General features: G+C 42.3%; 1 protein-coding gene across 7 annotated transcripts in view; it reads right to left on the bottom strand.

Annotated features, from left to right (window-relative positions):
• The window catches only part of EZH2 (enhancer of zeste 2 polycomb repressive complex 2 subunit), a 50,999-nt gene extending 38,179 nt beyond the window's left edge, over positions 1 to 12,820 (bottom strand). For 3 of the 7 annotated variants that reach the window (XM_057384570.1, XM_057384572.1, XM_057384574.1), the window contains exons 1-2: positions 11,747 to 11,926; positions 10,121 to 10,186 (exon numbers count right to left, since the gene is read on the bottom strand). In XM_057384570.1, coding sequence (XP_057240553.1) covers positions 10,121 to 10,158 — 38 coding nt within the window. In that variant the 5' untranslated portion in view covers positions 10,159 to 10,186; positions 11,747 to 11,926. Of the gene's footprint in view, positions 1 to 10,120; positions 10,187 to 11,746; positions 11,928 to 12,645 lie in introns of those variants that run through there. The other 4 variants (XM_057384571.1, XM_057384573.1, XM_057384577.1 and 1 more) reach the window with 3 other exon arrangements.
• Between the last annotated feature and the right edge of the window lie 1,192 nt (positions 12,821 to 14,012).

The following is a 14,012-nucleotide window of genomic DNA, read 5'->3' as shown; positions in this document are numbered from 1 at the left end:
AAGTGGGATCTTAAAATGGCAATAATTTCCTCTGCTCATTGCCTGTCTACRCTACTTAGCATCTCAGACAGACTTTACATAGCAAAAATGTAGTCAGTTTGATTGTGCTGATTAGTTACTTCAAATCATATCTTCCCTGCACTCAGTCTTCTTACTGGACCAAAGGTGTTCATGCTGGCACCATAAATATCCAAACTGACAAGGAAAAAGCGGAACCATGAAACCAGAGTCAACGGAAAGCAGAAAAACCTCTCCTCCTCAGTGCTAGCAAACCATTACAAAATATCATCCACTTGCCTTAGTCGAGAACACTTGCCTTCCACACCATGTAAAACCTGTAATTCACACTGTTGTAGCTTTTTGTTCTTTACAGCACACTTTACACAATCAATGCAGTTAATGTGTTAACTACTTCTGCAGGAGTAGCTTTCAAAAAGCTGTTTCCTGCTATCTCTTGATCAACTAAAGATAGCTCTGAAAAGATATAGTCAGTGGCAAACAATAGCAGCAAACTTGTCTACATTAATGGCCAGTGCAAGACAAACAAAAAGTTAGTGTAGGTTTCTTCAATTCCCTTCTGCCTCACACATCCCACATCCAAATACAACCACTTAACAAGCAGTAGCACAAGTCCAAGGCTTCAAGGCATGTTCTATTTACTCTTAACAATATTTATCTAGAATACCACATGTAAGCTCCCCAAGCTCAGGACCACACTCTTAAGAATATGTCATACTTATTGTCTGTTTATGAGCCTTATCAAAATTGGAGGAGTCACTCCAAGAATTTTAACCACTGCATAATGGAACTAATTCCCTGAATAGCCTGCTTCCCTACACAAAATGAAGCAAAATCCAGACAATCACAGAATTTGAGAACTGTTCTAGGTCTTCTATTGAGACATGCTAATCTAAGCTAAAAGGAAAATACAAGAGGCAATAGACAAGACTCAGCAAGGGATTTCATTTCAATACAGGAAGTAAATTCTTCCTGGTGAGTGTGGTCCAATATAGGAATATATTAAGCAGAGGTGTCAGAATCTCCAGTCTCGGAAATATTTTAAAGGTGGTCTGGAAAACATAATGTCAATGTTCGCCTAGCCCAAATGGAACAGATCTAAATGGATCTAGATCTAAAACTATTCCAGACGTCAATACAACTCTCAGCCAGGCCCACCATCTCAAAACCAAGGATCACACTATTTTTAAAGCTCATGGAGTTTCTTTGCCTTTTAAATTTCAGATAATATTCATAAGATGAAAACAATCAGTGCGGCATCCTAACATTCTCAGTACTTCAATCTGCTACAGACACAATGTAAAAAACACTATTATTAAAGGGACAATAATTTGTGAATTAAAATGCTTAGGAGTTTAATCAGAACTAAACTCTTCAGTTTGGTGTGCAATCACTGATTGTTACCRTCAGCAGAAACATTAGTCTCCTTAACAGCTCCATCACCTAGCTAGTTCACACACTCCTTTCCACTACTATTCCATGTGTTGGTTCATTTGAAAGGTGCCTTGTCTGGTTAACAGAACAGCTGGAACTTTCAGCTCTATCTCTTACAAACTGTAATTAAAAAAGACAGATTGAAAAGCTCCTCACTAATTAAGAAAGTAGTCAAACCAGAGGATTTAAACTTAACATTATGTTTAAAATAAATAAAAGGTCACATATAACTGCTGTTTCAGTTTTCTTCTTATCCTAATGGGGTTCTGCTTTTCTTACAGCCCAACCTTTGTGCCTTTGAAGTGTCACTCTTTTCAGACCTTTTACTTTCTGCCATCTAAGTGACTACAGCTTTAGCTGCCCTTGGCATACTTAAGATCAGAAGCCTGATCTCTACCTGGAACATTAACTGGTTGGTTGTCTTTYGGTTTTGTTTGGGGTTTTTTTCCACTTTCTTTCCTTTAATTTCTAAACTTAAACATATTCTAGAAGAAATCACTAAGCAAGCAGTGCACACATTCACAGTAAACAACTAGTCTATGATTAGCTTCCCAAAACTTGAAAGATGTGCCCCCTCAATTATTTCTTCCCAGACACAATGGTTCTTTGGGCCTTGTTACTACCCCAGCAGCTCTTTAAGTTAATAGCTCCCAATTCATATTCCAAGACATTCAAGACTAATGAGGTGTTTTCTGTATCCTTTGAGAAAGATAAGCATTTCAGCTTATTTCAAAACAGGCTTAAAGGAAAAAATGAAAAATCCCCATTTTGTGGCAAATTCATGCCTGGTCATGACGTGCTACCTTGGTCTATCATACATAAAATTACTTCACACAGCTTTTTCTCTAACAGCTATGTAAGAGCTATGTATCAGTGAACTAGAATACAGTTTCATGACAWACTTAATCCAATTGAATTACTTATATGTAGGAATGCTACTATGAAACTAACTTATTAAGTGTAATTACTCTATTTTTATTTGCAGTATTATTTCCCAAACTAAAACTAGTTACCACTGGAGTGGTTATTAAATTATCATAACATAGATACCTTGAATCTGAGCTAAGCAATGTGTCAGAATTTCCTCTAAATGGCTGGCTTTTGCCTKTCCTRTGATTAYAAGGCTGATGCACCCTTYTGCATAYATCCTCTACAGAAACTTCYGATGCAAATGGCAAACATAAACCAAATGTGACACAGCTTACAGTTCACTAAGTTACATATATGTTCTGCAACAGTTTCAGAAGGACTACAAGTGTTCTGGAATTATGAAAAGCTTCRGCATGAAYGTATTCTTTATAAAAAATAAAAAACTTAARATATTGRGGATGTYATTAAAYAGAAAATTACTAGGGAGAAACACCACTTAGGGCTGMAGACACTTGYGCCAACAGGGAGCAGCCCTTACCCAACCAATGCCATTGCAGCCAACCACCATTCCAAAGACTGACTGTCCCTGCTCTCTGATCCAGTATGTAACATAATTACATATAGGATTCTACAGCAGCTACGATCCTGCATTGCACCTGGACRCTGCTAGAGAATGCTCCTATCTTAGCAGCAATTCGAACCCTAGGTCTAGATTTGGTAGGAGCACCTGTTTCCCCTCCACTTACTTAACTCCTGACTTTGGCTTGCCTTGATCACAACCCCTACTGTCCTTCATCAATTACTGCTTCCAGTCTGGTTTTAACTATTAAATTAATCTCTTCAAACACAGTTCCTCACTACTGCCTAAATATACCAGACAAAAACTGCATGGAGTACCAGCCAGCTTTGACTTTCAAGCATCACCCCTAGTTTATGCTGGCACTGCTACAAAAATGAGCACTTTTACTTGCACCTGTGCTATCATTTCCCTCTTGACAGCGGGAGCATTTTTGTAGCCAGTGACAGAAGCAAGGAARTTCTCTGGCTGAAAATATCTTGCTGCTTTTGACTGAAGAAAATTATTATCCAGCCACTCTAACCCCACCTAAGGACACTGACCCATGGCTTTAGGCATTCAATTTTCAGCTCCTTGTGACAGTACTAAATACCTACATCTACAGATCAGTTTCTGGATATGCTCAGTTCATACCACTTATTTTTTGAAATGCTCTCCTCACTTAGTAAGTCAGAGCAGTTCAGCTCACTGACACACAAGACAGGAGGGAAACATGTCAGCTCGAGAGCTCACAGAACTCAGKTTTTTTAAATCATACTCCTCATCTGATTTTCTTCTTTTAAATATAAAAATTAGTTTGCCTCCTACAGCATTTATTTCTTGCTTTCTCCCCTAACAGTTCATTCACATATATAGTTTAACCTTTGCTGCATTAAAATCCTTTTCAGAAGTTTCTACCATTGTTAGTATATATTGACCAGGCAGATATCAGAAACTCCCAAGGACCAGGAAGAAAGAAAGGAAAGAATGAGAAGGCAAGCAGCTCTTGGATAATAAATAAAAAAAAAAATGGTGCTTCACTCCCTTTTGCTTCCTGGAAAAACATGAGAAATCTTAATTTATCTTCTTGCTCTTTTTAAATGAGAATCTTTTCTTTTTCTGTATTAGAAAACTAACAAAGCAAAGCAACTGCCAGTATTCAATATCCCTTACTCTATCTGCCAGCATGTTAAAAATTTTGCAGCTCAGAGTTTATAAGTAACCCTTGATCTTTCAGAAGCAGTTCAGAAAATACCATCAAATTTGTGTTCCTTAATACCCAAAATAATTTTAATCAATCTGCTTCCAAAATTTAAATAATAATTATTTTTTAAAACACAGAAGAACTCACCTGGTCATGACAAAAGCCCCAATCATTTTAAAAGATTTTGGAACTAATTATAGGTTGATTAAATATGAAGTACCTGAGCAAAATCCCACAACTGTTCCAGAAATAAAGCTTATTTCAGATTTTCTATAAGACAAAGAAGAAGGGTATCAGTTTGATTGCTTCTTTTTTCCTTATAGCACACTGCCTTTGGATTTATTTTGACATTATCCTATTTTGTAGGAGTTCTTTAGAACATTTACTCTAATGAAGTATGGATACTTCTGTTTCATTCTCTTCAGTAGACAAAATATAATGTCTGTTTATGAAAAAACAGTATTTCAATAAAAATAAGTTTTTCAATACATTTCCTTAAGCAAATACCACAGTAGAATACAAAAGGTAACACAGTATAATTTGTTTTCAGACAGTCCTTAAAAGAAAAAGATAAATCCATACTGGAGTGTTCTATCTGTATAAGAAAGCCTGCAAATTTCAAAGCTATTCCTCCCTTCAAAAAAAAAAATCTTTCTCTGTCCCCACCTCAGGATTTAGAGAAATAAAAACAGACATGAAATCATTACTGAGTACAACTTAAGGAGKAAAAGTAGCCCATTTCAAAGACAAAAATTTAGAAATTCCCTACATTACCACTTTCTTCCAGTGCATTTCAACATTCAATACTTTTAGAAAAATACTGGTTTGGAAATAAAAATAAGTTCAAATACTCGTCCACTTAGATGGGGGRAGGGGAAAGAGAGAACAGGGAGATCATAACCAAGTATTTTATATTAAASACTAAACCAAATAGGCAGTAACTGAAACTGACATCTCACTTCACTTTGGGCAATACTGAGCTGAACACCATGCAGCAGGTAATGCAACTATTTGCTTTTCACTTGGATATCTGCATCTATAAATACTTCTAACATTTGTACGCATGAGTAAGACTATCTGGCTCAAAAAAACAAATAAAACATTTTAAAACTCCAAGCAGCACCACAGCAACAAGAAGTTTCAAGCCCAAATTTGATCGTACTCTTTACAAGTCACAATTAAAACCATCCCACGTTCCTCACAGCAGACCAAGCCTGGTTATTTGTCAGGAGAAAGCAAAGTTTTATGCATAAAACTTGAGCTTCACCTTTGAGTTGCTCAAATGCGTACCTCCGGAATTTCTCTTTTCACACTCATTCACAGACACCCAAAGGAGTCAGATGACTCCCACACACATTCCAATTAACCTCTGTTGCCTAACACCTCTATCTCTCAAAAATTTAGCTTTTTGATACCCTGAATAAATCTGGCAGAAAAAGTAACACTTGCTGCAAACACTTAAGACATGTCTCTACAGGCAAAATATTTTACGATGTGAATTTGAAGAGCAGTGACTATTCCACCTGAACTAGTTTTGTGGACACACCTTTTATACTCTAAAAACTAAAATGGCCACAGGTCCTTCTGTTCAATCCATACTCGCAAAAGCAACACAYACTCAATACAGAAAAAACCCTGATGCACAGCAATTCAGGTTCAATAATTATTCCATATTCTTTTCCTGCATAGGCAAATAGCCTAAACTTTGAAAGACATTACACTTCCACGTATGCRGAATTTACTGTAGAACAGTCTGGCAAATTTGAAGCTGAACTTTGTATATGCCATTTGCCCGAATAACTCCAAAATTAGTTTTAAATGATGAAAGTAATTGTAGGAGTTATTTAAAAAACAATCATTTTAAATTTTACAAAATAACTGGGTTGAATGTATGYCTATTCTGTACTAATCCCTTTATGAGGATTAATTCATCCACACATTATATTAGATGTTGCTTATAAAGGAAAAAAAACACAGACACTTATTTTCCAGAAGCTTGATTTAATACAGAAAACTGAGAAACAGTTTACCTTAAAAAAACTAAACAAAAAGCCGAAATGAAAAAAAACCTCCAAAATGCCAACCCAAAAAACTCCATCACCCTCCAGTGAAAAAGAAAACATCTCTTCCACTTAGGCTGTGGAAGAGAACTGCAAACACTAAGTAAGGTTGTGGGATCTTATGTCTACTAGTTTCAAAGCAACCATGTACTGAACACCAGTAATGGTTAAACTGCTTTAAGAGTAAAACAACATATGTCGATCTCTTCTTCCCATAATTACTGGATTTAGCTTTGTACTAAACACACCATTATTGGCAATAAATACTCACTAGAAACATGGCACAGTGGAACTACAACAGGAAGAATTATCACAAAACACAGAATTTACACTGTCCTGCTTATATACTATAACACTAAAGAAGAGAAGATAATAACAACTTTAATCCATTTGCCATGGTACAGTTTCACGGATAAATCAAGTATCTATAACACACATCCAAACAACTTCTAACAGAAGTCGCAAAATTAATTCCAGCTCTAGAATTTTTTATCTTATTACTAAAAAYGAAATCAGACTACACACCAAAAATATAAAGCTTGCCAGATACATTCATGCTAAGAAACAAGGAAAGGAAACCAGCACACATTAAAAAAATTGAAATTATATATGAGTTGTAAGGTTTGAGTTTCCTTCCTTTCAAATACTTTGTTTCTTTAAATTACATCTGATGGCTTTGGGATTTAAACCGAACATGCAGGCTGTGAAAAGAGAATGCATGGCAGGAAAAACTGAACTAACCATGTAAAAGGCAGAATGGAAAGGAGCCAGATACAACAAAAAACTGACAAGGGAATAGGCCCGGTTCTAGATCAAAAAACAATTTAAAAGTATAAAGAAATCATACCCTCCTGTAAACATTTGTTTTCAGTTCATATTTTAGAAAGCCTAAGMTATGGACTGCAATTTGTACTACTTTGCATAATTGCACATACAACATTATCTAGGCATAGACCATATGTATATACAAAAAAAGAAAACTAATAGCAAATTCTGGAGCATTGTGTAATTGTGTATCAAGGAAGTCTTTATTTGCACACAGTTAGACACCAGTTTAACATAATTTGCTAATGAAATCATATATATCCCAATTAGAAGCCTTGGAAGTACTACATCACATTTTCAAGCAAATGACAACAGTGTGCTTGCTGATCCACTCACATCATTACACTGTTATTTTTATCCACAGCATTCAGATCACGCGCAGTATCTATCCAAATGTCCAAATGGCCTTCTTACCTTAAGAGTACTACTGATTTTACCACTAGATAAGAAGCACAGAATACATTATAAATCATTCCAAGTCAACAGTAGTTTTCACAAACAGGGCAGAGGCACAATAAATGAAAAATCCTTTATCAAATCTTCAGCCAGGTAGCCAAAAGGTTTCTCAAATAAGAGTGTGATCCACACTAATCTGGGGGTGATCACTGTTGGTTTACATTTTTTTTCTGGACACAGGAGGGACACTATTAGATACCCTCTCTCAATATTTTTTAATTACAATCAATTTACAAACCTGTAGCTAAATAATTCATTATATATTTATGAATTCCTATCTTTTTTAGTATTTTTAGGGAAGCCTAATTTGTCAGTTTTATCTGCAAATTCTACTTTTCCCTCTTCCTCTTAAGAGTTGCCTCTACTCAAGTTTACCAGTGTTACTTCACCTCTTAATTCAGARCCATGTCCACGGTCTGACCCATCTYAGTGGAAATCTAGGAGTAAAACTAGAATGCACTGTGACAATAAAACGGGCTACTATTATCAGTTACAGAAAGCAGCATGTTTTAGAAAACTTCCCTGTTTCTTGCTTGGAGCTCAACAGAACCATACCTCAATAAATTTCATTTTTAGTTTCACCTCATCCATAAATAGACATACAAAGCATCATCCCAAAGTCTTTACCAGATCTCTGAGARAACAGATAAGATACCTATTTAATAATTCTGTACACTGTTTTCCTTATGATCTTTAGCTCAACACAACCCTTGGGCATATATTCAGACATAAAAAACAAACCTGAGCATTTGACTAACTTGTAACAAACGTTTTCATTATCCGCCCATGAAGCACGCCTCTCTCTTCTGCATACGTTTTATACAAGATTTTACTGGTTTGGGTACATTTTATACAAGATTTTAGTTTGCCTCACTGTTCTGCTTGAAGATATAGCTGCTTTAACTAAAACTATTCCTTAAACTATGGTCAGTGCAGGAGTAACTCTTCCATTTAAAGATTGACTAAGCCACTCCAGAACACTTGTACAAGTCATACATTTAGGTGTTAAATGTGTAGATACATTTATAGACAGATACATTTACAGATGCTGTCTTCAATCAGACACCACTTCAACAAGCCTCACACAGCTCTCCATGGACCTTGCTGATGGAATGAACAGAAGGTTGGAAGCAGCTTTAACATTGAAATAAATCTCCTGTTACTGTCCTACAGCTTCTGTTAACAGTGGTCTTGTTTGTTAATGCAAGTATTACGCAAAYGCCTCAATCAAATAATTAAGAATTGTATTTACAGTATGCAGCCCATTTCCTCCACTCTTTAAAAAATCTGGTTAAGTGAATTTTGCTTGGATAAGTAATAYTGCCAAAATTACTTTCCCAACTCAGTACTTCCTTGCTTAGCAAAGGCCAGGTTTTGTTCCTGAGATTTTCAGCATCCCTGCTGGATAAAACACTATTCCCCCTAAAGCTTCACAGATACTTTTCCTCAAGTCACCTAAGATGCATCTGTAAGTACTAACTGTAGAATTACAGAACTTACAGATTGCAGACAACACTAAAGTTTTCCACAGCCCTTTTGCTCAAACACAACAAAGCAGATTTTTATTAAATGTGCCTTCTGTCAGTATTGCAGCCTTTTTTAAAAATAACTCTCACTGTTCAATCACATGAATACAAAACTGTCATCTAAAATTGTTCTTCAGTTTTAACATTACAGCTGTGAACTTATTAAAATGCATCCATGATCTACATGGCTAAAGAAGCTGAACTGTCTGGCAAATGGTGACAGAACACTTCTTTTGACTAAGTGCAAGAGAAATTTTAGAGTGCACCAACTTTCCTGGGAATACTGTTGGCCTGCACTGGATTCTAGATGTAGCTTGTTCTGACATAAGCTGCTTTACAGAAAGGGGTTTGCACTCTATACTAATAYAGCTCTTGCATTCAATAATACACTACAAAAATTCCCTTCCCCCCCAAGCCACAGTTTCTTTGCAGGTAAGGAGTACTGCAGGAATATTTACATTTCACCCATGAAGGCTGCAATGTCACGGAACAAACAAAAACCAATTTGAAAGCATATGGGCAAAGAAATCACCATATTTAGGCTGGCTGGCAATTTTATCAAGAAAGGAAAAAAACACAGCAGGGGGGAAAAAAACTTGAGCTTGAATTTCAAGTCTCTGGCCTAAGTTTACACACCACCACTTCAGCTCATTTAGACTGAGCAGAGACATTTTATGACTTTTTGAAAGTGCAGATTTTCAGTATCTGCCACTTTTCAAGGTAAAATCACATATTTAAAAAATCTAACCACKGAATTTTTTCCCAATTTTTCTTCTAMAATAAGTCATGAATTCTTTCAAAGTTCCAGATGAAAATACCTGTTGGTATCTCATGGAACATTACACTACCATAGATTTCTCCATAGGTTGTTTAGCTTTAATTGTAACTTTCATTACTCAAGGAGATGGAGGAAGGAAAAAAATACTTTTCCTTTTTTCATTTTTTTTCTTGCAAAGAAAACTCCAGAACAAGAAATGTAATGTTTTTTATCCAGTACTTCATGAAGTACTAGCTCTTAAAAACATTCAACACACCACAAAAAACTTTTGAGTCACTTCTCCTAAAATACTGGGAACGTTTTTTCTGAAAGACTTTGTAGGTTTCAAATATTCACATTTTAATAACCACTAGTGAGACTAGTTATAATACACTATGTRTAAGCAATACTCACCCTTCTGAAGATGCTTTATTGTTACCACAAATAAACATTCCCCGGACTCTCAATTTGATATAGACACTGGGGACAAACAAAGAACGACCTTTAAATTTCTATAAATTGCAAAAAGAATCTGAATGTGCCAACCCSTAAAAATATAATAAGCTACCTATAAGAAAAATCCCCACCTAAAAGTGAAGATTACACCTACTGTGCTGGTAAAAACTCTTCAYTGAAAAGTGTATTGGTAAGAACCAAACTCACAATAACTGAAACTACAATTGCTAGACTTAAGCAAAGACAAACTTATCCTGCTGCAATTAAATTACATTCTTCAAASTCTTAAATGCTTCTTATCAGGGAGACCAAGAATCAGAACTTCCAGCTTTAAAAATCAAAAGAACTTTTCTCTTGTTCCAATAAAATCAGTGTGGTGCTTTTGAGTTAGAAGTAAGTGTCTTGAATAATGTACAAGTTTGTTATCCCATMCTTGCTGCATATGTACGTACGCACTCCTTTTCTTTTGTGTATGAATAACAATTTTTGAATCACCACGAAGACYTGGTAATGTTAAATATATGTGCGTGATGCCAGAACACACCGATTTCTTTATCCAACCAWACATTTGTTGCTCAGGGAGGGCTCAGCCCAGTGCCCTCCTCCGCACCTCCCCAGGCACCCTGGTTTTAGACAGCACTCCGTATCGCYGTGCTTGGCGACATGAGACCCAAAACCCCAGAATTTTCTGCTATTTATGAACTTTCTTGCGGCGTTCCGGAAGACGGGGATCGCACGGTGTTCTTTGCGATTCGGAAGTTCTCCGGAGCGGCCGCCAGCCTGAGTTCCCCCCGGCCCCTCCTGAGCCTGGAGCGCCCCACAGCCAGGGCCGGGACCCCCAGCCCAGCCGTCCCGCGGGTGCGGGCGGGCGGCCCGGGGCGCCCTCAGCCTCCCCACCCGGCTCGCCCCGGCTTCCGGGAGCCCGGGCGGACCTGTCCCAGCCTCCCGGGAGGAGAGGGACGAGCTGTGTGGCGCGCTGCCCACGGCGGGCACACGGATTTCCCCTGCCCGGCGTGCGCCGGGCTCACACACACCTCCCTCCCTCCCTCCCTCCCTCTGCCCGCGCCGGAGCCGCCGCCGCGTGCCGCCGGCTGGAGCAGAGAGGAGGGGAAGGGAATCGCCGGGTCTGTCCCTTCGTTCTCCGTCTCGCCCCCCGCCCGCCGCCTCCCGCCCTTCGGAGGAGTGGCGGCGAGCTCGCCCCCAGCCCGGGGCTGCGCCCCGCCGGGCGGGGATCGGAGCCGCCGGCCGGGCTGGATGGAGCCAACTTAGACAAAGGGCACTCCAGACTCCATGTCTCCCCCCTCCAGCTGTCACCGGACGGGAGCGCGCGTGTCTCCCCGCCGGCGCCCCGCGGGAAGGGAACGCGGGGGGCGGCTGCTCCTCGGGAGCCGCCGCCGCCGCCGCCACCGCCCCCATCCTCCCCTCCCTCCCTCCCTCCCTCCCTGCCGCCCCCTCCCCTCCTCCCCTCCCCCATGACAAAGGACCCGGGTATAAATAGCCGCTCCCGGCGCCGCCGCCGCCGCCTCAAGCCCGCGAGGTGTCGCTCGTTCGCTCGCCGGCTCACTCACCCGCCCGCTCACTCACCCGCCCCCCGGCCGCCCCGGCTCCGCGCCGCCGCCGGTGCCGCCGCTCCCGCCGGTGCCGCCGCCAGCTCCGCTCGGCGCTCCCGCTCTGCCTCCCTCCGCCTCCGGCTGCCGGATTCACCCTCCCGGACCGAGCGCCAAACGCGCCGGCCCAATCGCCATCGCGCTCATTGGCGAGCGCCGAGCGCCGCCCCCATTGGACGGACGGACGCGGCCGGGGCCCCGCCGAGCCAATGGGGCGCAGCGGAGGGCGGGGCGAGGGGCGGGGCCTCGCTCCCCACGTGCGGGGGGGGCAGGGAGGGGTGGGGAGAACTCTTTGTTCTCGCGCTGCCCGCGCGGGGGGACGGGGGGCTCGCGCTCCCCCCGCTGCCGCCGCCCCCCGCTCCCCGCGCGCCCGCTCCCCCCGCGCCGCGCGGCGGGGCCGGGCCCGGGGCTGCGCCGCGCCGGGGAGGCTTGAAACTCTCCGGCCGCCTCACGTGGAGAGGGGAGAGGGAGGGGAAAGGGGAGGGAGGCGGGCCAGAGGATTGGCGGGCACCGGCAGGGGCCGCGCTCCCGCTCCCGCTCGGCGCCGCTGCCGAGTTTGAATCGGTCCGAGAGCGGGAGAGGCGTAACGGCCCTAACGGTCCCGGGGGGCGGGAATGCCCGGAGCTGGCCCTCCGTCCCCGCCGCCCCTCCGCCTGTTGCTCCCCCGGCACGGGAGGTCAGCCGCTGGAGATCACTTCAGCCTTCTTCCGTATTCAGCAGGGAAAATAAAATTGCCAGGATAAGTTTTCCTAGCGGGTGCTTATCCCTTCCCTTGTGACCGCGTCCCTTTCCCATGCGTCCCGGATCGAGTGCTACTTCCGAGATGCGCTGGAGCAATCGCCGCATCCTTGCTTCCACATGTCCTGTCATCCTTACCRAGTATCACCTCCTTCTTTCTTGTGGATACCTCAGTGCATCTTCAGGGACAGAAATGGGCAGCGGCCACTGCAATGGGGTCCTGACTGGTAAAAGTATCTCGCGGGGGAAATAAATCACCAGCGCTCACTCATTCCCACATCATGCCGTGGGCTTACGTGTCAGATCTGCGAGCGTGGCTCACAGATTAGAAATGAAGGAAGACGAGGATGTATCAGCCTCGGAGGCTGCCCACGCCCCCCCGCACACGCCCCGGCGGATGTCTCGGCCGGCTGAGTCACTTTCCAGCGCTGCCGCCTCCCGTCCGCGTGTTTGACCTTTGCCTGCCCAAACTTTASGGGCACCATCCCTCCTTCTGTGCATCGCGCCGCTCCCCGCGGCTTCCTCTCCCTCGCTGCTCCGCGTCCAGCGCGGTTTCCCCTTGTCGTGGGGGGAAGTCATAAATCGAAGCAGCAGCAAAGTGCTCGCTCCGCACCAGGCTCGGATCTTGTTGCTCGCTACTCGCTGTCTCCAGCCTCTAAGGTTGCTGTCGTTTTCACTCGTTTCTGATCCGCGAGCYGTGCTCATCGATCTTGTTGTCGAGGTTGTATTTAAACCCTGAGGATTCGTGCACCTTTGCTCTGCTGTCGTCCCGCTCTCTGGTCTCTCCAGCCTTTATTCCTCTTCAGCACGCAAAAATAAAATTGCCATGATAAATTTTCTAACGGGTACTTTGCGCTTCCCTTGTGACTAGATCCCTTTCCGATGCATGCCACATGGAGTGCCACTTCCGATGTGCACGGGAGCAATCGACACATACTTGYTTCCATCATCCTTCCTCACCAAATATCAGCTCCCCTCTTCCTTGTGAATGCCGGAGCATATCTTCAGGGTAATGAGGTCCTGAGTGATAAAAGTCTCTTGCGGGGGAGATAAATCACAAATGCGCCTTCATTCCCAAGTAACACAGTTGGCTTACGTGTCAAATGAGGCTCGGTGTTCTTCTACTTATAGGCGACGTGCTCATGTGTTTTTTATAGCCTCTTTCTAGGTGTAAGTACTTAAAATTTCCAGACTTCATAATGTATTAAACTTGGAGTGAGATCTCAAGAGTGGGCATTTCTACACTGTATGTTCTTGATCTACCTCATGGCCTTGAAAAGGGGCTTCTAATAGTAGCTCATTTTATTTCTTTTTAAATGTCTGCGTCCTCATGAGTTATGAGCAAAAAATGTGCAGCAGAAATTGTTTCCTGTTACGGTTACATGTCACAGTGTGGTAGATAGCTGTAAACTTCCTCTAATTCTACTGGAGTGGCTGACAATTGGGAAGATTGTCTTAAAAATATTATACTTGCRAAATATCAGTCATTTCTGGATATTCAGCTA

Source organism: Malurus melanocephalus, unplaced genomic scaffold, assembly GCF_030028575.1.
Source record: "Malurus melanocephalus ecotype Western Australia unplaced genomic scaffold, MMel_1.1 scaffold_721, whole genome shotgun sequence".
Classification (NCBI taxonomy): domain Eukaryota; kingdom Metazoa; phylum Chordata; class Aves; order Passeriformes; family Maluridae; genus Malurus; species Malurus melanocephalus.
Note: the sequence above shows the minus strand (reverse complement) of the source record. Positions and strands in the feature narration are given on the sequence as shown.